Source organism: Heterodontus francisci, chromosome 23 (genome assembly GCF_036365525.1).
Source record: "Heterodontus francisci isolate sHetFra1 chromosome 23, sHetFra1.hap1, whole genome shotgun sequence".
Lineage (NCBI taxonomy): Eukaryota > Metazoa > Chordata > Chondrichthyes > Heterodontiformes > Heterodontidae > Heterodontus > Heterodontus francisci.
This window is the reverse complement of record NC_090393.1, coordinates 2759700-2784453: the sequence shown is the minus strand read 5'-3', so window position 1 is coordinate 2784453 and position 24754 is coordinate 2759700. Positions and strand designations below refer to the sequence as shown.

General features: G+C 43.3%; 2 protein-coding genes across 4 annotated transcripts in view; one reads left to right on the top strand and one right to left on the bottom strand.

Annotated features, from left to right (window-relative positions):
- Positions 1 to 10083, bottom strand: part of sbno1 (strawberry notch homolog 1 (Drosophila)) — a 171729-nt gene extending 161646 nt beyond the window's left edge. For 2 of the 3 annotated variants that reach the window (XM_068054524.1, XM_068054522.1), the window contains exons 1-2: positions 9790 to 10083; positions 2232 to 2363 (exon numbers count right to left, since the gene is read on the bottom strand). In XM_068054524.1, coding sequence (XP_067910625.1) covers positions 2232 to 2363 — 132 coding nt within the window. In that variant the 5' untranslated portion in view covers positions 9790 to 10083. Of the gene's footprint in view, positions 1 to 2231; positions 2364 to 9693 lie in introns of all 3 variants that reach the window. The other variant, XM_068054523.1, reaches the window with a different exon arrangement.
- A 252-nt stretch (positions 10084 to 10335) lies between these two features.
- On the top strand, positions 10336 to 24446 carry LOC137382529 (N-lysine methyltransferase KMT5A-like). Its single transcript, XM_068054527.1, has 8 exons — positions 10336 to 10474; positions 10718 to 10812; positions 13658 to 13817; positions 19024 to 19258; positions 20254 to 20341; positions 20539 to 20598; positions 21055 to 21245; positions 23635 to 24446. The coding sequence occupies exons 1-8, from the start codon at positions 10471 to 10473 to the stop codon at positions 23843 to 23845; spliced, it is 1044 nt and encodes a 347-aa protein (XP_067910628.1). The 5' UTR covers positions 10336 to 10470; the 3' UTR covers positions 23846 to 24446.
- Positions 24447 to 24754: the final 308 nt, after the last annotated feature.

Sequence of the window (24754 nt, the reverse complement as noted above, 5' to 3'; positions counted from 1 at the left end):
GGGAAAAGTCTTCACAGCTTCTAAAAACAAGGTTTTCAAAACTTACTAACGATGACTTAGAATATTGCTTAGCTTGCCTTCGCTAAATCTTGCCTACATCCTATCTCCCAAAATGATAATTTGGAAACAATTTCAACTTGGAATCAATTATTGCAGGGGTTCTCAAACTTTTTCCTTCTGAGACCCCCATCCTACCAGTATTATAATTCCACAGACCTCCTGCAGCACAACACAAGTACTTTTTCTGCATAAAAAGCGCTATATAATTAAATAAAAGCAAAATACTGCAGATGCTGGAAATCTGAAATAAAAACAAGAAATGCTGGAAATACTCAGCAGGTCTGGCAGCATTTGTGCACAGAGAAGCAGAGTTAATGTTTCAGGTCAGTGACCCTACATCAGAACTGCACCCTACATCAGACCTGAGCAGGCCTTTCGTGCGAGGGATAGGCCAAATAATTATAGGCTGGTCAGTCTGACCTCAGTGGTGGGCAAATGACTAGAATCAATTGAGAGATAGGATAAACTGTCACTTAGGAAGGCACGGATTAATCAGGGATAGTCAGCATGGATTTGTTAAGAGAATGTTGTGTCTTACCAACCTAGATGAATTTTTTTGAGGAAGTAACAAGGAGGATTGATAAGGGTAGTGCAATGGATGTTATCCACATGAATTTTAGTAAGGCATTTGACAAGGTCCCACGTGGCAGACTGGTCAGAATAATAAAAGCCCATGGGATACAGGGGAATGTGGCGAGTTGGATCCAAAATTGGCTCAGTGACAGGAAACAAAGGACAACAGTAGACAGATGTTTTTGCGAATAGAAAGCGGTTTCCAGTGGCATTCCACAGGGCTCAGTGTTGGGTCGCTTGCTGTTTGCGGTATATATTAACGATGTGGATTTAAATGTGGGAGGCATGATTGGGAAATTTGCAGATGACACAATAATTGGCCATGTAGTTGACAGTGAAGAGAATAGCTGTAGATTCCAGAATGATACCAATGGTTTGGTTGATTGAATTGCATTCGCCACTTTTCCACGCAATCCAGAGAAGTGTGAGGTAATGCATTTGGGGAGGGCAAACAAAGCAAGGGAATACACAATAAACAGGAAGATATTGAAAGAGGTAGAGGAAGTGAGAGACCTTGAAGTGAATGTCTACAGGTCCCTGAAGGTGGCAGGACAAGTTGACCAAGTGGCGAAGAAGGCATATGGAATGCTTTCCTTTATTGACCGAGGTATAGAATACAAAAGCAGGGATGTAATGCTGGAACTGTATAAAATGGTGGTTCGGACACAGCTGGAGTATTGCAGAGAGTTTTGGTCACATTACAGGAAGGGCATAATTGCTCTGGAGAGAGTACAGAGATTTACAAGAATGTTGCCAGGGCTGGAAAATTGCAGCTATGAGGAAAGATTGGATAGGCTAGGGTTGTTTTACTCAGAACAGAGGAGACTGAGGGAGTGACTTAATTGAGGTGTACAAAATTATGAGGGGACTAGATAGAGTAGACAGGAAGGACCTGTTTCCTTCAGCGGAGAGGTCAATTACCAGGGGGCACACTTTTAAGGTGATTGGTAGAAGGATTCGAGGGGACAGGAGGAAAACCGTTTTTCACTCAGAGGGTGGTGGATGTCTGGAATTCGCTGCCCAGATTGGTGGTGGAGGCAGAAACCCTCAACTCATTTAATAAGTACCTGGACATGCACCTGAAGTGCTGTAACCTGAAAGGCAAAGGACCAGGTCATAGAGAGATACAGCACCGAAACAGTCCCTTCGGTCCAACGAGTCCACGCCCACCATCAACCACCCATTTATACTAATCCTACATTAATCCCATTTTTTCCTTCTCACATCCCCACCTTCCATCAATTCTCCTACCAGCTACCTACACTAGGGACAATTTTTTTTTTTTACAATGGCCAATTTACCTATCAACCCACAAGTCTTTGGCAAGTCAGATGCTGGAAGATGGGATGAGAATGGGCGGCTTGTTTTTTCAGCTGACAGACACGATGGGCTGAATAGCCTCTTTCTGTGTCGTAATTTTTCTATGGTTCTACCTCAATCCCCAGCTTCCTCTTCCATTCAATGAAAGTAAGAACTCTTGGTAAAGTTACAATTTAAAATTACAGCTGATTGCACAAGTTCACGCGCATAATAAAGAAAGAAAAATGTTAACGAAAATCAATGCAGATAGCAAATAAATTACAGAAAGCCATTTTTACCTGCTGTATGCCACTAGATGGCAGAGACGACGTCAAGCCAGTGTCAAGTGGATCTGCATCGAAGAGGTCATTAGGGCTAATTCCACTTTCGCTCAAAGCTGCAAGAAGAAGATCTTGGCCTGGGTCGGTCATCTGTAGGTTAACAGCAGAATGTGTTGGTGTTCTTTTTTCAAGAAAGCTTCCACTACAGTAGGCCCTCCCAAAAAAATGGCATTTACTAATTAGACAAAGCAAAAGTGAAACTGGTAAGAACAGTAGTTTCTATTTCATACTCCGTATTCACTTTACTTCTACTGCATTGTCACAGGAGTGGTGGTTTGTACCCAAGATGAAAGTTAAGGTTTGGAGATTTCAATTAACTCCCCTGCAACAACTTTCGGTTGCTTCATGGATTTGTGATCTAACCCGTAGAGCAATGGGAAAATGGAAAAAGCAGAATATTCTAGGCTCTCTTCACAGCTGCATTAAGCACATTAGTGGAGGTCCAAAAGCAGGTTGATCATCTACTCAAGCAGATCTAGCACAGAAAAAATTATACCCTCAAACAAAACCCTGCACCAATCAGCAGGAATCAAGCCCCACACCCACAATCAACCAGCTCAGGCAAAGCAATAGAATCTCAATGAAGAACATTAGTGAAATCCAAGAAAAGTAGAAGAACATTTGCTTCAACAAGCTTATTTCTTTTCAGTTCTTAACCCCATATTCTCCAAAAAAAAATTAGCAGTTCTGCTGAATCCATTTACAGCTTTGCTATACTCCTTGCATTTAAATAAAAATCTTTTAACACTGCCAAATTCCTGTGCTACACACTTTTTAACCTTTGCTTCTTCTGTCTTTCAGTCACTCGCAAATTTTCTGCCTCCCATTCCCTGAAGTTGTCCTATCTGAAACTGTCCTCAGGTTCCCATCCCCCTGTCAATCTAGTTTACAATATCCCCAACAGCACCAGCAAACCTTCCTGCAAGGATATTCGTCCCAGTCCCGTCCGGCTTGTACAGATCCCACCTTCCCCAGAACTGGTCCCAATGCCCCAGATATCTGAAGCCCTCCCTCCTGCACCATCTCTTCAGCCACACATTCATCCGGTGTATTCTCTTATTTCTATAGGGCAGGTTACACCTGGGCAGGTCCCGGGACTGATGTCCTTGGGGGAGTATTTGCGAGAGTGGTTGGGGAGGGTTTAAACTAAAATGGCAGGGGGATGGGAACCTTTGCAAGCAGTCAGAAGAGGGGGGGGGGGGGGGGGGGGGGTCAAGGACAAGAACAGAAGACAGTAAGGGGAATGAGAAAAGTGATAGAGAAATCAAGGACCAGAATCAAACAGGGCCACAGTAAAAAATAGTGGGAAGGGGACAGGCAATATTAAAAAGACAAGTCTTAAGGCTCTATGCCTTAACGTGCGGAGCATTCGCAATAAAGTGGATGAATTAATTGTGCAAATAGATGTAAACGGGTATGATATAGTCAGCATTACAGAGACATGGCTGCAAGGTGACCAGGGATGGGAAATGAACATTCCAGGGGTATTCAGTATTTAGGAAGGACAGACGAAAAGTAAAAGGCGGTGGAGTTGCATTGCTGGTTAAAGAAGAAATTAATGCAATAGTGAGGAAGGATATTAGCTCTGACGATGTGGAATCTGTATGGGTAGAGCTGAAAAAAATGTTCGTGGGGGTTGTATCTAGACCCCCAAACTGTCGTAGTGATGTTGGGAATGGCATTAAACAGGAAATTAGAGATGCATGCGATAAAGGAACATCTGTAATTATGAACGACTTTAATCTGCATATAGATTGGGCAAACCAAATTAGTCACAATACCGTAGAGGAGGAATTCATGGAGTGTATACGGGATGGTTTCCTGGACCAGTACGTTGAGAAACCAACTAGAGAACAGGTCATCCTAGACTGGGTATTGCGTAATGAGAGAGGAATAATTGACAATCTAGTTGTGCGAAACCCCCTGGGGATGAGCCACCATAATATGATAGAATTCTTCATCAAGATGGAGAGTGACGTAGTTGATTCTGAGACTAGGGTCCTGAATCTTAATAAAGGAAACTAAGAAGGTATGAGGCGCGAGTTGGCTATGACGGATTGGGAAATGCTACTTAAAGGGATGACGGTGGATAGGCAATGGCAAACATTCAAAGAGCGCATGGATGAACTGCAACAATTGTTTATTCACGTCTGACGCAAAAGTAAAATGGGAAAGGTAGCCAAACCATGGCTTACAAGGGAAATTAGAGATAGCATTAGATCCAAGGAAGAGGCATACAAATTCGCCAGAAAAAACAACAGACCTGAGGATTAGGAGCAGTTTAGAATTCAACAAAAGGAGGAACAAGGGATTAAGAAGGGGAAAATAGAGTACGAGAGTAAGCTTGCAGGGAACATAAAAATTGACCGTAAAAGTTTCTATAGATATATGAAGAGAAAAAGATTGGTGAAGACAAATGTAGGTCCCTTACAGTCAGAAACAGGGGAATTTATTATGGGGAACAAAGAAGTGGCTGACCAACTAAATGCATACTTTGGCTCTGTCTTCACAAAGGAGGACACAAATATCATAGCAGAAATTTGGGGGAACACAGGGTTTAGCAAGAGGGAGGAACTGAAGGATATCAGTATTAGCAGAGAAATGGTGTTGGGGAAATTGATGGGATTGAAGGCCGATAAATCCCCAGGGCCTGACGTGGCCCAAGAAATAGTGGATGCATTGGTAGTCATCTTCCAAGATTCTATAGACTCTGGAACAGTTCCTACAGATTGGAGGGTAGCTAATGTAACCCCACTATTTAAAAAAGGAGGTAGAGAGAAAGCAGGGAATTATAGACCAGTCAGCCTGGCGTCGGTTGTGGGAAAAATTCTAGAGCCCATTATCAAAGAATTTATAGCAGAGCACTTGGAGAACAGTGGTAGAATCGGACAGAGTCAGCATGGATTTATGAAAGGGAAATCATGCTTGACAAATCTACTAGAATTCTTTGAGGATGTAACTGGTAGAGTTGATGAGGGGGAGCCAGTGGACGTGGTTTAATTGGACTTTCAGAAGGCTTTCAACAAAGTCCCACATAAGAGGTTAGCATGTAAAATTAAAGCACATGGGATTAGGGGTAGCGTACTGTGATGGATAGAAAATTGGTTGGCAGACAGGAAATTTTTCCGAATGGCAGGCAGTGACTAGTGGGGTACCACAGGGATCGGTGCTAGAACCCAAGCTATTCACAATATATATTAATGATTTAGATGAGGGAACTAAATGTAATATCTCCAAATTTGCAGATGACACAAAACTGGGTGGGAGGGTGAGTTGTGAGGAGGATGCAGAGGGGCTTCAGGGTGATTTGGACAAGTTGAGTGAGTGGGCAAATGCATGGCAGATGCAGTATAATGTGGATAAATGTGAGCTTATCCACTTTGGTAGCAAAAACAGGAAGGCACATTATCTGAATGGCTATAAAGAGAGAGGGGAATATGCAACGAGACCTGGGTGTTCTCATACACCAGTCGCTGAAGGTAAGCATGCAGGTCCAACAGGCGGTAAAAAGGCAAATGGTACGTTGGCCTTCATAGCGAGAGGATTCGATTACAGGACAGGGCCTTGGTGAGGCCACACCTGGAGTAGTGTGTGCAGTTTTGGTCTCCTTATCTGAGGAAGGATGTTCTTGCTATGGAAGGAGTGCAGCGAAAGTTTACCAGACTGATTCCTGGGATGGCGGGACTAACATATGATGAGAGATTGAATCGGTTAGGATTATATTCACTGGAGTGCAGAAGAATGAGAGGGGATCTCATAGAAACCTATAAAATTCTAACAGGACTTGACAGGGTAAATGCAGGAAGGATGGTCTCGATGGTGGGGGAGTCCAGAACCAGGGGTCATAGTTTAAGGATACGGGGTAAACCTTTCAGGACTGAGATGAGGAGAAATTACTTTAGCCAGAGAGTAGTGAGCCTGTGGAATTCGCTACCACAGAAAGCAGATGAGGCCAAAACATTGTATGTTTTCAAGAAGGAGTTAGATATAGCTCTTGGAGCAAAAGGGATCAAAGGATGTGGGGCAAAAGTGGGAACAGGTTACTGAAATGGATAATCAGCCACGATCATAATGAATGGCGGAGCAGGCTCGAAGGGCTGAATGGCCTACTCCTGCTCCTATTTTCTGTTTCTATACTCACTGGCACGTGGCCTTGAGAGTAATCCGAGGATTACTGCTTTTGAGGTCCTGCATGCTAATCTTTTTCCTAACTCCCTAAACTCAACCTGCAGGATCTCATCCCTTTTTCTACCTATATCGTTGGTACCAATGTGAACCACGACCTCTTGCTGTGCACCTTCGCCGTCCAGAATGCTCTCTAGCTGCTAGGTGATATCCATGACCCTTGTACCAGGGAGCCAACACCATTCTGGAATCACACCTGCAACCACAGAAACGACTGTCTGTTCCCCTAACTATAGAATCTCCTACCACTGTTGCTCTCCTGTCTTTTCTCCCTCCCTGCACAGCTGAGCCACCCATGGCACTCTGGTCATGACTCTTGCTGCACTCTCCAGAGAAACCATCTCTCCCATCAGTACTCAGAACTGAATTCCGGCTAGAAAGTGGGATGCCCTCCGGGACTCCGGCACTACCTGCCTTGTCCTCCTTGTCTGTCTGGCGGCCACCCAGTCCATGCCTGCACTTCAATACAACTTCGATATAAACTAAACACCATGCAGTTCCCTGCCCATTAATGACTGCTACAACGTCCACATGCAATGTGTGTCATTTAGTTTTAACTTCGTGATAGCTTGCTGTCAAACTCAACCAACTTGCAACGAAATGTCAGTTTCCCAAAATATTGAGCTCAACCTCAGATTGGTACACTAAATACAGATGAGTAAGTCATCAATCCACAACTGGACAGAAGAGGTGCCGATGACAGCAGAGTTTAAGAACTAAAATGCCACGTGACACTGCAGTTCAAATTGAATCTGCTGCATTGCTTTTAAGATTTAATTAGAAATGCTTCTTTAACTTAAAGAGAAGTTATGAAGTGAGCCAAGACAATTTCCTTTAAACTAAATTACTTTCAATAAAATACATCCAAATAAAGTTAATCTAGGATTACAACTGTGAAGAGAGGGGAAAGGCCGTTTCTGATGAGCATAGTTGAACTGAACTGCTTCATCCAGAATACAACCTATTTCTATTGTGGTATTATTAAAATTTACTTTGGAGCTTTTTACTTTGGAAGGGAGGGAGAAAATGACAAACTGAACCAATATCAAAAACCATTAGTGGGTGCAGCACAGTAATGGTTGGTGGCCTGGCAACCCAAAGCTCGTGACTTCAAATCTCACTATAGCAAAAGTTGTGATTTTTTTTTTAAATGACCATGAAATGACCAGATTGTCAGAAAAACCCAACTGGGACCTAAAGAAACAGACTACCTCATCCAGCCTACATGTGACACCAGTCTCATACTACGTGGCTAACTCAATACCCACAGATCAATTAAGGATGGGAAATATAGGATTGTCAATCTTGTCCATGGGACAAAAACCATTGCCCTCCAGACAGCCAAACTAACAAAATAATGAAGCTGATCATACTAGGTGGTGTTAACTTTCTTGTATGTAAAACTTGTATACAGCCACTGTTTTAAAACCACTGAATGACCAATCTAAAAATCTACAGAGCTCGTCAAAAGGAATGCTGGAGAAAAAAATCTACACCAGAGATATTCAAGGATTTAAACATGGCATAACTAAAACCTGTCCAGATATTTGGGCGGCACAGTGGCGCTGTGGTTAGCACCGCAGCCTCACAGCTCCAGCGACCCGGGTTCAATTCTGGGTACTGCCTGTGCGGAGTTTGCAAGTTCTCCCTGTGTCTGCGTGGGTTTTCGCCGGGTGCTCCGGTTTCCTCCCACCACCAAAGACTTGCAGGTTGATAGGTAAATTGGCCATTGTAAATTGCCCCTAGTATAGGTAGGTGGTAGGGAAATATAGGGACAGGTGGGGATATGGTAGGAATATGGGATAAGTGTAGGATGAGTATAAATGGGTGGTTGATGGTCGGCACAGACTCGGTGGGCCGAAGGGCCTGTTTCAGTGCTGTATCTCTAAATAAATAAATAAATAAATAAAATATTTACAATCATAAACACTCCGAGCAGTTAAATAAGCTTAACCCAATGCCCCAATTGTCCATAGATGGCGTGGACTCCTTGAAAATTATGAATTAAGAAAAACATTTTGTCCACATGCTCAGCAAAAAGATCAGTTTGCAGACCTCTTCCCCACCCAATTAAAAGGCTAGGAGTTTTCAGTAAAATCCTCACATATGGTACTTTTCTTTCAAACCAATCAAGAGCACAAAACTAGGAGGAATTCACAATATGGTCAAGAGCAAACAACCCCAAAGTGTCAATGAAAACCTTCAAACTCTTTCCCACACCACCTTCGTTCCATTTCCCATATACAAGTTTTTGCTTTAAAAAGTCATGAGACAACATACTAAACCGCGTTCATTTTTTCCTTGCCATCGGGATGAATTGGATACAATGGAAATTAAAAGGTTAGCTCACATGCTGTCCTGTAAAACAGTAAACTGAAACGTGTCAACATCACTACGTTGGCTTTGAGGGAACGAAGACATGGGGCGCGGGGGAAAGAAAGATCCTTGCATTTAATTAAAACACACATCAGCAAAGCACCAACATTGGTGGTTCCCCATCCAGATACTCCTTCCCCTTCCTGAGGGAAGACTCAGCAGCACCCAAACCCTCGGTGGGGCTCGGGACAATTTTGTTTACAGCCCTCGCCGCCCAATTTTGGAACCCTGGCCGTTTATACAAAGCCAGACATTCTCAGGACGGTTAAACCATTGAACACGAGCCTGCCCCAGAAGGGGAAAACAAAGTAGAAATCAGGTCCATTGGAAAGGGGGGGGGCGGGGGGAAGAGAGAATAAATACAAAAGGAGAGGGGGAGGGGGAAAAGATAATGTAGGAAGAGTGAAATCTTAACCTTCTGCTTATAACACGTGCTCAGTATAGACAGCAAACTTCCGGGTTGTTTTATAGCTGTGTAATGGTGGTTAGAGGCAAGCGTGGCCGAAACCCGAGACTTAAAACAATCGAGAAAGGGAGAAAGAGAAACTGAAATAAAATAAACCATGACACCCCCTCCTCCTCCCACACACATACACACACGGAGGCTGGAGCTCCAATAGAACCAGGCCCAGCCGCCTCACGCCGAGTATTGCCCTAAAAATCATCCATTTCCCTCTTTTGTCTCTAAGTGAATGACATAAATAAGAGAAACTGGAAAATAATAGTCTCTGCCCAAGTCCGAGAGCCACCCGCACAGTAAGCGAATAAAAAATTACCAACCGACCGAGCGGCGCCTCACTTTAACGTCAAGAGAGGCTAGTTATTTTTTTTAAACGGTTTTTTTGACCCGGAATTTTACCTCAGACTCACGCTAGCTCCCCGCCGTTCGGTTTTTTGGTGGATTTAGATACAATTCAGTGACAGAAGGGGAGAGAACGAGGCTTCAGTTACTCACAGCTGCGCTAAGACGAAGAAACACTTGCGCGTACAGTCCGCCCGCTAACCACTCGCCGCCATGTCAGGCGACGCCGCCATCATCCATCACGTGACCCCTGGCTGGGTGCCTTCTCCAACCGTCCGCTCGGGCTCCGGGCTGCGGACCCTTTTAGACAGACGCGAAACCACCAGAATCAGACAAACCCGTAAAAAAGTTAAAAGATGTGGCATAATTTTGTTCAATTTACGTTATTTTTCTCTCCCCAAATCACCAGCGGCAATTCCCGATCACGTGACCGCGCGCCCTCTTCCCCACGCCCCGGTCCAACCAATCCGCATCCGCCCTGACGTCAACGCGGCCAATAGAAAGCGAGCGCGTAATTCAAAATCCCCGGGGCTAGCGAGGAGGATCTGTCGCGTGTGGGGCGGGGCACGCCTTTGATTGACGGGACGGATGGCCAACAGCTATTGAGAGTACTGTGCGGAAGCCTGAAATGCGAGCAATTCGGTCCAATCAGAGGCAGGCAGAGGCGGGCTGAAATAAATTTTTACCAAGTTCGGCTGGAGTGGGCATTGAAATTGTTTTTGAAGGATATTGAGTTGCTCAGTCTGCAGTAATTTAAAAATTGCGTTCATCAAGCCAGAGTCGAATTTGTTGCTTTTTACTTGCTGTTCCTTTAGTAAATTATTTGCAGTAAAAATGGGTACTTTTTCGTTTATATTTGTTGTTTAATGTCATTGTGTAATGTGTGTTATATGTGAACTGCGGCCCCTGGCGGCCGCGGTCTGGTGGCTGCTGTTTCGGGTAAATACGGTAGTTTTTAAGATGGCGGAGCTGTTGTGTTGTTAGATCCCGAGACTAGTCTTCTGTTAGTAAAACCGCCTCCCGTTTCTGCGCTCGCCGACAATGCGGTGAGGTTTATCTCCAATATGTTTTAATCCTTCAGGGAAAACTAAGGCCGCGGCACAAAGGCCGAGGAAGACAAGTGGCGGAGGCAAGGCCGCGGCGGCCAAGGAGAACCAGCAATTGGCCATGAGTGAGGTACGTGTGGTGGAGAAGAGAAAGTGGGGAGGCCCCGGTAGTATTTTCCTAATTTAAAGTCATGACTGGGGTTTCAGTGCAACGTTTCACCGTCCCTCTGGATGAGGAGTGGCTGGGAATGTTGGGCCTCGGTAAACACAACCAATAAATAACTTGTAATTTTAAAATATTCTACGATCGTTCTAAAATATGAATGCTAGTAAGTGACTTGCTTATTCGGTGAGCCGGTGTAAACTCGATGGGTTGAATGGCCTTGTGTGCTCTAATGAGGTCCCAAGGGCGAGGTTAAGGCCCAATTTACAAGCTGCTGTGGTTGATATTCTCCGACTAGATTGTAGCTATTTTCAGACTTGTTTTTTATATTAAAACCTTTTTAAAGAGTAAAGTTATTTAATTGCAGTTTAAAATCAGAAGCAATATTTAAAGTATCAGTACAATGAAGGAAATAAAATTGACTTTGTAAAATTATCTTCAGGAAAATGTAGCTTTAATTCTGGGATTTGTCCCCACCTTTGGGAAAAAACATTCTTTTGTGGGCAAAGTTGGCATTGCCCTGAGGAGGTGAGCACCACCTTGAACCACTGCAAAAGGTGCCTGAATGGCACTACAACTGAGCTTCCCTTGGCCTACTGCCAGGCTGCTGCTTCATTGGTCCCTGGGGGATATGAGCTGGGAGTAAGGTCAGTTGTCCTATTGGTGTCTTCCCTCCTTCTCCAGCAGGAACTTCTCACTACATGTATGTCACAATCTTTACCACAGCCCCGAAGTTCAGACAATGTCCAAAATAGGTGATTTTGTTTTATGGATAATGTGTAAAATCTAATGTTTCCTCTCCCTCACCACTCCCAAAAACAGAGGACCCATGTTGTAAATCAAATTCCATTTTTAATCTTTCACCACTGACTCTAATTATTTATGGATAGTGTTGTGAGATATGATCCTCAAAAGTGGCAGCAATAAACAGCTGCAATAAATTTAGATGGGTATTCGTATAGCTTGAAATCAATCTAGTTAATGAGAGGCAAATGTCTGTCGTGAATCTCTATCCTCCCTTTCCCACAAAACAAAATACAAACCAAGCTATTGCTCACCTCTGACGCACCACTTCACGTAGTTTGGCTAATAAGGAAAATGATGGACTTTTTAACAGTAAGTGCAGGTTTGGCTTGCATGTCATAGTACTGCTCTACGGCAGCGAGGCCTGGACAACGTATGCCAGCCAAGAGCGACGTCTCAATTCATTCCATCTTCGCTGCCTTCGGAGAATGCTTGGCATCAGGTGGCAGGACTATATCTCCAACACAGAAGTCCTTGAAGCGGCCAACACCCCCAGCTTATACACACTACTGAGTCAGCGGCGCTTGAGATGGCTTGGCCATGTGAGCCGCATGGAAGATGGCAGGATCCCCAAAGACACATTGTACAGCGAGCTCGCCACTGGTATCAGACCCACCGGCCGTCCATGTCTCCGTTATAAAGACGTCTGCAAACGCGACATGAAATCGTGTGACATTGATCACAAGTCGTGGGAGTCAGTTGCCAGCATTCGCCAGAGCTGGCGGGCAGCCATAAAGACAGGGCTAAATTGTGGCGAGTCGAAGAGACTTAGTAGTTGGCAGGAAAAAAGACAGAGGCGCAAGGGGAGAGCCAACTGTGCAACAGCCCTGACAAACAAATTTCTCTGCAGCACCTGTGGAAGAGCCTGTCACTCCAGAATTGGCCTTTATAGCCACTCCAGGCGCTGCTTCACAAACCACTGACCACCTCCAGGCGCGTATCCATTGTCTCTCGAGATAAGGAGGCCCAAAAGAAATAGTACTGAAGCACTGAACAGGCTTCTTCTTTGTTACTTTTGATTATTTCTCAGTGGAAATAATCTGTTTGCATTTGATAAACCATCCTAGTAAATTTCTGGTTTAGGGCTTGACATTTGTACAGTTTCCCAAGGAAAGATTTTTAATTTAAGAGAAGTAATTTGAGCTGATAAATTTAAATTATCCCACTTGAAAAGTTAGGATATATTTGAGATTCTTTCCATGCAGGTTTGTCAGAGCAATAGGACTGCAGCCCTTGTAACATCATTTCTTGTATTGCACTCCACGCAGAAGCTCTAATATACATAATGCTGCAGATGGCTTCCCACTGGGATAAACTGGAGTTCCACTGACCACAAGGAAAATATTTAGAATTGTATTATTGTAATTTAGTGTTAATAAAGTATTATTGTAAACATTCAGCTGCGTTAATGGTCAATTGTGTTGGTTCAGGGCTTGTTGATGTCACTTGAAACCTGGTATTTTAATTGTAGCTTTGTACTTATGGTCCAACAGTGAATATTGCTAATTATATATTTAAATCAGTCATTTCATCATTTTGCTGTTTTGCACATCTGTAAAGTGCCTTGGGACATCTTTTTCTGTTAGTTCATGGTGCAGCACTTTCTGCTTCATTCCTTGGACTGCAAAAATTGTAAAATGCTCATTAAAATTCATTCATTATTTCTAGGTGGTTTTAAAGTGGGATGTTGCAGCTAGGCAACATCCCTACCCCAGTAATCAAAACTGATCTTTGCTTGTTTACAAGCAACAATGCCTACTGTCTCTGTCTAGTATTTATAGCCAATATCTAATTGATCGAGACGGTTGCTTTGTTGGCCTCACTGGGTGTTTATCTTACTGCTGTTTGGAAGATCTCTCGTGCAGCTATCTGTTGTTTTTGTCAATATTAAGAGTTTCAAAGTAGTTCATCAGCTGTGAAACACTTTGGGACGTCCTAAGGACATGAAAGATGCTCTGTAAATAAGATCTTTTCCTTTCCTTCCTAATCAGTGTATGTTTTTCACCAGGAGAATGTGCACGTTAAATCAAAGATCCTTCATCGATTGAGCCCTGTAGAAATCCCTGCTCCTCGTGCTCCACTACAAGATGAAAACTCTGCTTCAAATAAACAAATGAAGTTCCAAGTCAAATGTACTGTAAAACGTGAAATGCATAAAGAGGAAGGAGGTATGCATGGTTAACAACTGTGGCTGTTTCAGGAACATTTCTGTAAAGAAGGCAAACGCAGTTTCAGTTGGCTTCTATTTTTACTTGCTGTAGTGTTGTAATAGTTGGTGCAGGACATCAAACCCAGAGTTACTTTGTAGGATTAAGAATTGCATCTACATAATATAATTACAAAAACACATTGTACATTGGGATCTGGATAATCCTTGAGGCCAGAATACACGTGACAGTGTGAGATGTTGACCAAGTTTTCTTTCAATGTGCTGATGTAATGTGATTATCAGCTAGTTTGAGTTGAATGGCGAAGATTCCAGTTTTATAGCTTATACTTTTACCTGCTATATGCTATGCAATGATGATGCATTAATAATGGCTTGAGCCTGATTGCCAGACATGGCTTCAAGCGAAACCTACCTTGTGTATGCTGCTTGACGTGAACTGCAATTCTCCTGTGTGGGAGGTAGCTCCAATTTAAAGTTCAAACGCCCACATAGTAAGTGCCTAAACTCTACCCATTTAAATAAATCCATTACACCTAGATTTTAACAATGCCAGGAAAAACAACAGCTCAGCATCATTTTAAACTTAGTTTCCTCTTTGTTAAACCAAAGAGGAATGCAGCAACGGGAGGATGCCATTCAGCCCTCGACCCTGTTCTGTCATTGAATTAGATCATGGCTGACCTGTATCTTAATTCCATCTACTTTTGATCCATGTGCCCTGATACCTTTTATCTAACAATCTAACTATCTCTGTCTTAAATTTCAATTTCCCCTGCCCCAGCAGCCACAGATTTTTGTGGGAGAGTTCCGGATTTCCACTATCCTGTTGTAAAGTGCTTCTTGAATCACCCCTGAACTGCCTAGCTCTAATTTTAAGATTATGCCCCCTTTTCTGGACTCCTCCATCAGAGGAAATAGGGTCGGAACAGAGAAACTATCTTATCGTTTTAAAGAGTTCAATTTGTGGTTTTGTGACTTCTCACCAGAGTTGGGTTAGGCATTGACCCAGTTATACTGTAACATTAGGACCTCACTGAAGTGGAACAGCTCTGAGCAGTGCTGAACAGAAATGTACGCCATATATTCCTCAGCCTAGTAAAGCACTTCAATCAAAAATCCAACTCTATTCATTCATGCAACTATGTGGGATTTGAGTGATATTAATGGTTAGATTTCCAGCTGGTTATCTGTCAGTTAAGCCACAGAATTATTTATTCCAACCAGAGTCCACTAGCCAGTGGTGCAAAACCGAATGGAACGATGGCCTCAGTGATTCATGCTGCAGTTTGTTCTGGGGAGGCGATGGAGGTAGACTCTGTATAATAACAGAGACTGCTTGCGTGTTTCAATTTCCAGCATGTTGGGGCCACTGAACGGGGTTGTTATATTCCTAGAAATATTAATTTTTTAGAATCATGCAACCAAGAAGGAGGCCATTCGGCTCACTTTGCCTTTGCTGGCTCCTTGGAAGAGCTATCGAATTAGTCCTGCATCCTGCTCTTGCTCCATAGTCCTGTAAGTTTCTCCTTTTCAAGTAAGTATTCAATTCTCTTTCAAAGTTACTATTGGTTTAGTATCATCTTTTTATTTCCCATTTTAGTTGTTGTGTTGATAAAAGATTTGGTTTTTTATCTTCATTTCACTGAGACAGAAACATAAGGCTGGCAAGTCTGTTTGCAAACTTGGTGTCACATTTGACCCCAAGATGAGCTTCCGACCTCGTATTCATGCCATCACTAAGACTGCCTATTCCCATCTCTGTAACATCGTCTTGTTTCGCCCCTGCCGAGCAAGCCACTCAGTTGTCAACACTTGCATTCCCCTGAAAGAAGTAAACATAAAAAACTCATCTGCTGAAACTCTCATTCATGCCTTTATTACCTCTTGACTTGACTATTCCAATGCACTCCTTCCTGGTCTATGTTCTACACTCCGTAAACTTGATGTCATCCAAAGTTCTGCTGTCTGTATTTTAACTCACACTAAGTCCCATTCCCCTATCTTCCCCTGCAAACCCCCCTCAGCTCGCTGACCTACATTGGCTCCTGGTTAAGCAATGTCCTGATTATAAAATTCTCATCCTTATTTTCAAATCCCTCCATGGCCTCTCCCTTCACTATCTCTGTAACCACCTCCGGCCCCACACCCTCCAAGATCTCTGCGCTCCTCTAGTTCTGGCCTCTTGTGCATCCGTGATTTTAATCACTCCACCATTGGTTACCGTGTATTCACTTGCCTCGGCACCAAGCTGTGGAATACTCTCCCTGCACCTCTGCCTCGCTACCTTGCTTTCCACCTTGCCATACGACCATACGCATTAGGAGCAGAAGTAGGCCATTCAGCCCTTTGAGCCTGCTCTGCCATTTAATAAGATCATGCTGATCTGTTTTTGTCTCAAATTCCACACTCTCATCTACTCCCGATAATCTTAGACTTTTGTTAGGCAAGGGAACCAGTCTACCTCCACCTCAAAAATATTCAATGACCCCGCCTCCTCCACCTTCTGAGGCAGAGTTCCAAAGTCGCACAGCCTCTGAGAAAAAATTTCTCCACATCTCTGTCCTAGAAGGGCGACCCCTAATTTTCAATGTGCCCCCTAGCTCTGGACTCCTCCACAAGAGGAAGCACCCCCTCCACATTCACCTTGTCAAGACCGTTCAGGATCTTGTATACTTCAATCAAGTCTCCCCTCACTCTTCTAATCTCCGGTGAAAACAAGCCCAGTCTGTCCAACCTTCCCTCAGAAGACAACCTGCTCATTCCAGGTATCAATGTAGTAAACCACCTCTGAACCACCTACGCATTCACATCCTTCCTTAAATAAGGAGACCAAAACTGCACACAGTATTCAAGATGTGGCCTCACCAATGCCCTGTATAACCTGAAGCCTAACATGCTTACTTTTATTTTCAATTCCTCTCGAAATAAAGGATAGCATTTCATTAACCTTCTTTATGACTTGCTGTATCTGCATACTAACTTTTTGTGACCCCTCATGAACTAGAACACCGAGATCCCTCTGCACCTCAGAATTCTGCAGTCGTTCTCTGTTCAAGTAATACTCTGCTTTTTTATTCTTCCTGCCAAAGTGAACAACTTTACATTTTCCCACATTATACTCCATGTGCCAGATTTTTTCCCACTCAACCTATCTATATTGGTCTGCAATCTCCTTATGTCCTCTTCACAACATACTTTCCTACCTATCTTTGTGTCATCTGCAAATTTAGCTACCATGCCATCACTCCCCTCATCTAAGACATTGATATAAATTGTAAAAAGTTGAGGCCCCAGCACAGACCCCTGTGGGACTCCACTCATCACATCCTGCCAATAAGAAAATGGCCAATTTAAGCATACTCTGTTTTCTGCCTGCCAGCTAGAGGTGTGCAAAGGAAACCCGACCAAAGTTCGAATGCTGGACCCGGAAGCCCAACTCGAGCTCAATACATGTCGTTGGGACCCGGTCGGGTCGGGTGGCAGGCCTTGACATCAGTACATGGGTAAAGGCCTGCTACCTGACCATACCCCGATGGGGTCCGACGACGTGTCAGGTTTGAGTCGAGTGGGGTCGGACTTCCGGGTCCAGAATTTGGGCTCGCGTCTGGTTTCCTTTGCACACCTCTACTGCCAGCCAGCCAATCTTCGATCCATGCTAACATGTTACCCCCAACACCATGAGTTCTTACTTTGCGCAATAACTTTTTATGTGGCACCTTGTCAAATGCCTTCTGGAAATCCAAGTACAGCACGTCAACGGGCTCCCCTTTATCCACAGCGCATGTTACTCTTTCAAAGAGCCCCAATAAATTGGTTAAACATGATTTCCCTTTCACAAAACCAGGCTGACATTCCCAATTACCTTGAGTTTTTCTCTGTATCCAGCTATAGCCTCTTTATTGATCAATTCTAACACCTTCCCACGGCAGATGTCAAGCTAACTGGCCTATAGTTACCTGTTTTCTGCCTCCCCCTCTTTTCATTTTCCCCCCCACCCCCTTCCTGAATAGACTATTACTTTCCAATCTGATGGAACTTTTCCAGAATCAAGCAAATTTTGAAAAATTAACACCAGTGCACCTACCTCATTAGCCATCTCTTTGAAGACCCGAGGATGAAGCCCATCAGGACCCGGGGACTTGTCAGTCCGCAGCTCCATTAGTTTGGTCAGTACTGCTTCCCTGGTGATTGTAATTTCACCAAGTTCCTCTCTTCCTTCCACTTCCTGATTTACAACTATTACTGGAATGTTTTTTGTATTCTCTATAGTGAAAACTAAGCAAAATATTTGTTCATTTCATCTGCCATTTCCTTATTATCTACTATTGACTCCCCATTCTCTCTCTCTAGAGGACCAACACTTACTTTACTTTTTTCCTTTTTAAATCCCTGTAGAAACTCTTGCTATCCATTTTTTACATTTCTAGTTAGCTTCCTCTCCTCATACTCTAAATTATTTCTCCTGGTTAACCTTTTAGTCAGTCTCTGCCATTCTTGATATTCTGACAAACTTTTTAAGACGCTCCTTAAAACCTACCTCTTTAGGAACATAGGAGCAGGAGTAGGCCATGCAGCGCTTCGAGCCTGCCCCACCATTCAGTACAATCATGGCTGATCATCCACTTCAATGCCTTTTTTCCCACGCTATCCTCATATCCCCTTATGTCATTGGTATTTAGAAATCTGTCAATCTCTGCTTTTAAACATACTCAATGACTGAGCTTCCACAGCCCTCTGGGGTAGAGAATTCCAAAGATTCACAACCCTCTGAGTAAAGAAATTTCTCCTCATCTCTGTCCTAAGTGGCTTCCCCCTTATTTTGAAAGTGTCGCCTGGTTCTAGACTCTCCAAAGGAGAAACATCTTAACTGCATCTATTCTGTCTATCCTTTTTAAGTATTTTGTAGGATTCAGTGAGATCACCTCTCATTCTTCAAAACTCTAGAGAATACAAGCCCAATTTCCCCATTCTTTGACCAAGAACACTTGTTCTTGTGTTCAAACTTTTGGTCATCTAACTTATTTATCTCCTTTTTGTGGCTCGATGTCATACTTGGTTGTATAATGCTCCTCTGAAGTGCTTTGGAATGTTTTATTATGTTAAAGATGCTACATGAACCAAATTGTTTATTTTGAGTTGATTTGTTTTAATGTCTTTTAAAAATAATTTTAGGCTTGTAATTTTCAGATCTGTTATTCCTGCAGATGAACAAAATGTTTGTGTGTTCGATGCTGACAGTTCCACTAAGGAACTGAACAATGAAAGAAATGTGATCATTGAGGAAAGAGCAGAGACTGCAGCAACCATCGCGCACGCCGGCAGTGATGGTGCTGAAAAGGACGAGTCTACTGCTCCGCTTTCTGTGGGCAAGAATGGCACTAAAACAAATGCAAAACCTGTTCAGCGGAAGGGTAAAGGGAAGTCTCCAAAACGCTCAAGGTAAGTTGAACTCTTGACAGTGACACTTTTGATCATCTGCATTTGAGCTTTTTTTCCCCCTCCAGCGAAGACCTCTGTGTGCTTACTAAAAAAAAATTGAGTTTCAAAAGAGTAGGTAAGGAGAAACTGTTAGCACTGATGGTAATCATAGGACACAGATTTACAGTAAAGATGGGCAATGGGGAGAATTTTATTTTACAGAGCGGTTGTTGTGATCTGGAATGCTTTGCCTGAAAGGGCGGTGGAAGCGGATTCAACAGTAACTTTCAAAAGGGAATAGGATAAATACTTAAAAAGCAAACATTTACAGGGCTATGGGCAAAGAGCAGAGTAGGACTAATGGGATAGCTCTTGCCAAGAACCAGCACAGGTACAATGGGGTGAATGGCCCCCTTCTGTGCTCCGTGATTCTATATTTCTGTCGACTCCCTGATTTTTCTTTTTTAATCAGTTGTCTCTGGGCATCGGGCAACATCTTACCTCCAGACCACTCTCTGCTCTCTCTGACAGCTACTCAAGGGTAAATGTCACAACCGTGGCAGCACTTTTGCTCCATTCAGAGACACGCCAGAGCAGAGTGAGGGATTGGAGCTCTAACTTCCCTTCCCGTGACTCGATGTGTTGGTGCAGTATGCATGGTATCGCCCCCTGAATTGTATTTGATTTCTAATTGGATAATTGTACAAATCATGGAGGTAGGGAGTGCACATTTTCCACAAAATGAATAGCGTAGACACTTTGAGCACCTGGCTGCAAGCAGCTGACAGACCAAGGGACCACATCTGGGATCTAAGTGTTGGTGTGTTTGCCTTAGCTGATCCACATGGAGGATGGGGAAGTCAGTCCTGTTTAATCATTTAGCAGATGGAAGCAGTCACTTACAAAACCAGTTTATGTAGATTTTTTACTCTCTGGCTGCCATCCTGCAATGTCTGTGCTGCTTCTGACTGTGTTCTCTTTAAGCAAATTCTTCCTCTATTTCTTCCGTCCATCAGTGTGAAAAGCTCAGCAGGCCGAAATCGCAAGGTCACTGATTATTATCCTGTACGGAGGAGTTGTAGGAAGTGTGAAGGGCAGCTGAAGGTAAATCTTGATTAAAAAACTTTGGTGTAACATAGAGGGTCAAGTTCCAGTTTAAAGTCACAAGACTTGCTCTCCACACTGCTACCTTGTGCTGCTGGATGGGAGGCGTGTTTATATCTATTGCTGCATAATGCACAGACTGGCATTGGAAAGTCCAAAGACCCATTGACTCATTCTGCTTTCTTTTATTCCAATAGTCAGAAGAAAAGGAAATAATCGATGATCTGATTAGGAATGGGAAGGAGGAAGGAATGAAGGTATCGTTGAAGTATGGAAAGTGTGACCGTAAATCTGTATTCGGAACTTTTGTTGTATTACAGGGGCTCGAGTCCTAATTTAGTCGCGTCCGTCGCTCTCCATACTGCTGACTTGCCTGGGGATTGGGGTGGTGCATTGGGCTGGACCCTTCACCTCTGAATCGTGGCTTCAAACCCAGCTGAGGCTGGTGGGATTGGGTCATGTGTCAGCTGTAAGGGTACTATGTGAAAGTAGCTTAGCCAGTACTCCAAAGCATAGTGGATTTGGGCCTGTACAAAACTGGCACTAATTGGCATTCTTGATACCTACAGTTAAGGAGATGGGCTGTGTGTGGGGCGTTTTTGTTTTCTACTAGAATTGGTGCTTGTGGTTAAAATGTCTGTAACCTCATCTATGGCTAGTTAGTGATTCTATTAGACAAGCCCTGGTCTAACTGATGTCTCCATTCTCAACAGGTTGGTATAATTGACGGGAAAGGTCGTGGCGTGATGGCCACAAAACATTTTCAACGAGGAGAGTTTGTGGTGGAATACAATGGGGACCTCATTGAATTTACAGATGCTAAGAGCCGGGAGGCTAAATATGCACAAGATCCCTGCACTGGCTGCTACATGTACTACTTTCAATACCTCAGTAAAACCTACTGGTGAGCCCTCCCTTCTTTCTGTCCTTGTAGATTTATTAGCCTGTTCTCCTTCCCTTGCCGTTATCTCAATGCAAGTGTGCAATGCTGTCACTACACCTGCTGAATTCACTGACAGCACCTTTTCTATTTATAATAGACAAGAAATATTGTATCTTCATGCACTTTCTGTTAACTTTTCCGTTATAAATTCCACTATCCTTTTAATGGAGCTTGCCCATGCTTGTATCATTGTATTTACACACTCCTGTCTATACAGATGATTTTTATTCATTTCTGTCCTCCCATTTGTCATTACCATGAATAATTTCAAACTTTATTGCTGGGCTATGGTAAAAGTTAAAAGGAACCCCTCCTCCCTCTGTATAATGCCATAGGAGATCAGCTAGTAGATTCAGAACATTATTTTAAGCTTCGTGAGCACGTAACTGCTGTACCAGTGCTGGCCCCACATCCCAACTTAGCCGTGACTGTAACCAGCAATATTTTATCCTCCATTACTTGGGTAAATTTGAAAGATAACCAGTTCTGTTGCTTTCAGTGAAAATGGAAAATGCTGGAAACAGAGTTAAGGTCAATGGCTCTTTCTTCATTCAGGGATGTGAGCATCACTAGCAATGCTAGAAATCAGAAAATGCTGGAAACACACAGGTCAGACAGCCTCTGTGGCAAGATAAACCGAGTTAATGTTTCAGGTCATGCATGCAGCAACTCGCCAAGACTGCTTCGAGAGCACCTTCCAAACCCACGACCTCTACCAACTAGAAGGACAAGGGCAGCAGACGCACGGGAACACCACCATCTGAAAACTCCCCACCATCCTGACTTGGAACGATATCACCATTTCCTTCACTGTTGCTGGGTCAAGAAGCTGGAACTCCCTTCCCAACAGTGTTATGGGTGTTCCTACACCTCACGGACTGCAGTAGTTCAAGAAGGCAGCTCACCACCACCTTAAAGGCATGGGAACTAGAGTTGAAGGATGAGAGTTGATCTCACTGAAATCTACAAAATACAGATATAGTTCCAAGTTGGGATGGTGTGTTGCTGGTGGGGAATTTTCAGATGATGGTGTTCCTGTGCGTCTGCTGCCTTTGTCCTTCTAGTTGGTAGAGGTCGTGGGTTTGGAAGGTGCTCTCGAAGCAGTCTTGGCAAGTTGCTGCAGTGCATAACCTGAAACATTAACTCTGTTCATCTTGCCACAGAGGCTGTCTGACCTGTGTGTTCCAGCGTTTTCTGTTTTTTGATTTCTAGCATCCACAGTATCTTGTTTTTTGTTTGCGCCTTAATGAGTCTGGGCCTGTGCTATACCCAATGGAGTGAACACCTGTATAGTGCAGGGGGTACAGGTGCTTATTCACACAGGTATCTCTGAGCTGGTTCCTAGGTTGCCATGGAAACTTTGTATAGTTAGTACAATAGAATTCTCAGACCCAATTGGGATGTGCCTAGCTACAAACTCTATCATTTGAAGTAGGGCTGAATTAGAGCTAAAAATACCAGACCGTAGAAATTCTTGACCCCTGCTGTGTAAACAACTAATGTACTTTTTAAAATATCTTTCCAAGATTGGCTGCAGATGAAGCAGGAATGTTTGCTTCTGTAAGGGAAAATCAGATGAGCAATTTGTTAAACAGAATCCAGTCTCCTGGCCTCAGCCACTCTCCCTGGTAATGAAGATGGGAAGGGCTGTCTCTGTACACGTGTGATAGTTTTATTGGCCGATTTTAGATCCTCCTGCTTCTAGGTTTCAGTGGCGTGTGGAGCATGAGTCATAAATTGGTTCCACTTGTGAGTATGATTAGTGGAACCTTTCATCAGAGCATTCATTTTGAGAGCTCTCTAAGATGAAGCAGCTTTAGTCTCTAAGAAAATAATAAGAGCAGGTATAGGCTGTTCTGTTGCCTCCTCTTGTCTGTGTAGGGATGTGTTATCTTGACCTACAGCTAGAATTGCTGCAAGTCTTGTAGTATTCAAATTTCTTCACCCAGAAATCATGTACTGTCCAACTTCTTTACCCAGAAAGTGGTTTAAAACGTGGATCTTGCTATCACATGGAGTTAATGAAGGCAGACAGCATAGATGCATTTAAGGGGAAGCTGGAAAAACTCCATGAGGGAGAAAGGAAAAGAAAGATATGCTGATAGTGTCAGATGAAGAGGCTAAAGGAGCATAAACACTGGCTAGATTGAAAAGTGCATGGCATATAGATGGTAAAAGACTCAACACTTAATTTGAGGCCATCCATAGCCAACATGAACACTAGTTGGACTGAATGGCCTGTTTCTGTGCTGTAGATTCTATGTATCTGCTCTGTTATCCCACTATTTATGATTGAGAGAATATCTTTTCTAAACATTGTTTTAAGTTCAAATGTACTTTTTTTTTTAAGTGTGGATGCAACGAAGGAAACTACACGTCTTGGCCGACTGATCAACCACAGCAAGAACGGGAACTGTCAGACCAAATTACACAACGTTGATGGGAAGCCACACCTCATACTTGTTGCCTCTCGCGACATTGCAAAGGGCGAGGAGCTGCTTTACGATTACGGAGACCGAAGCAAAGCGTCAATTGCTGCGCATCCCTGGCTGAAGCAGTGAGCCAAATATCAGTGTTTTAAAAGAGCAAAACTATTTCAAGTATTTGGTTTGATGCTTGCTGTAATTCGTGATGCAGCATTGAATCATAATTACTAATAGAGATGCCTGGATTCAGAGCGCTGCAAAGGAGGTGGTCTTACATCTTTAGAAATTTTATATCTTAATGCTTTTGTATATTTTGTACACGGGTGTGCTTTAGGAGCTTGCAGTCATGAGGCAGGTTATGTTTTTTATATAAACTATTGCAGAATGTCCAACTGTTGTACAGTGTTAGCAGCCTAGGTCTGCTTTTGTGCTCTGAATTAGAAATCTACTTTCGCATATTTAAGAGATGAAATGGTGTCATTTATAAAATAATGGAACCATTTTTAGAAAGCCTCCACATGCTGGTTAATGAATTTGGAGTCACTTACAACCAGAAGCCGCAATTGGGCGTTTCAAAATACTAAGTATGAGCGTTTATTTGCATTAGCTGAGATTCAATTTTAAAGCAGGGCTTCACGTCATATGCCTGTGCGTCTGTTGTAAACAGCTATTTAAAGTTTGTATACAGAAGCTTCATGTTGAAGAATATTTAAATAAACTCTGTGACTTAATTGCATTGCAGCAGTGTTTTTGTGATTGCAAGGGAGGAGAGATACTGTAGATGGAGTGTATTCACTTTTCTCCTCAGACTGATTGGAATGTACCCCAGTGTTCCCTGATGGTCTCCTTCAGCCCACTGTAATGAGCCAGTGGTGAACAGTCAGACAATCTTAATCCAGTTCTGAATGGCGTGGCTGCGCAAATCTGCCATCTTGTGCAATCAGGCTGTATTGTAACTGGCGTCTTTGAGCCTGACTGACCAGAATGGAAACTATTCAAACTTTCTAGTGTTGGCTTCACTGCCTCGAAAGGGAACTAAGCCAT

What these genes read in the sequence shown, in the direction of transcription:
- LOC137382529 (XM_068054527.1), top strand. An exon ending in AGTGTGAAGGGCAGCTGAAG is followed by an intron (nt 20,342 to 20,538) that starts GTAAATCTTGAT and finishes TTATTCCAATAG; the next exon opens with TCAGAAGAAAAGGAAATAAT. An exon ending in TACCTCAGTAAAACCTACTG is followed by an intron (nt 21,246 to 23,634) that starts GTGAGCCCTCCC and finishes TTTTTTTTTAAG; the next exon opens with TGTGGATGCAACGAAGGAAA.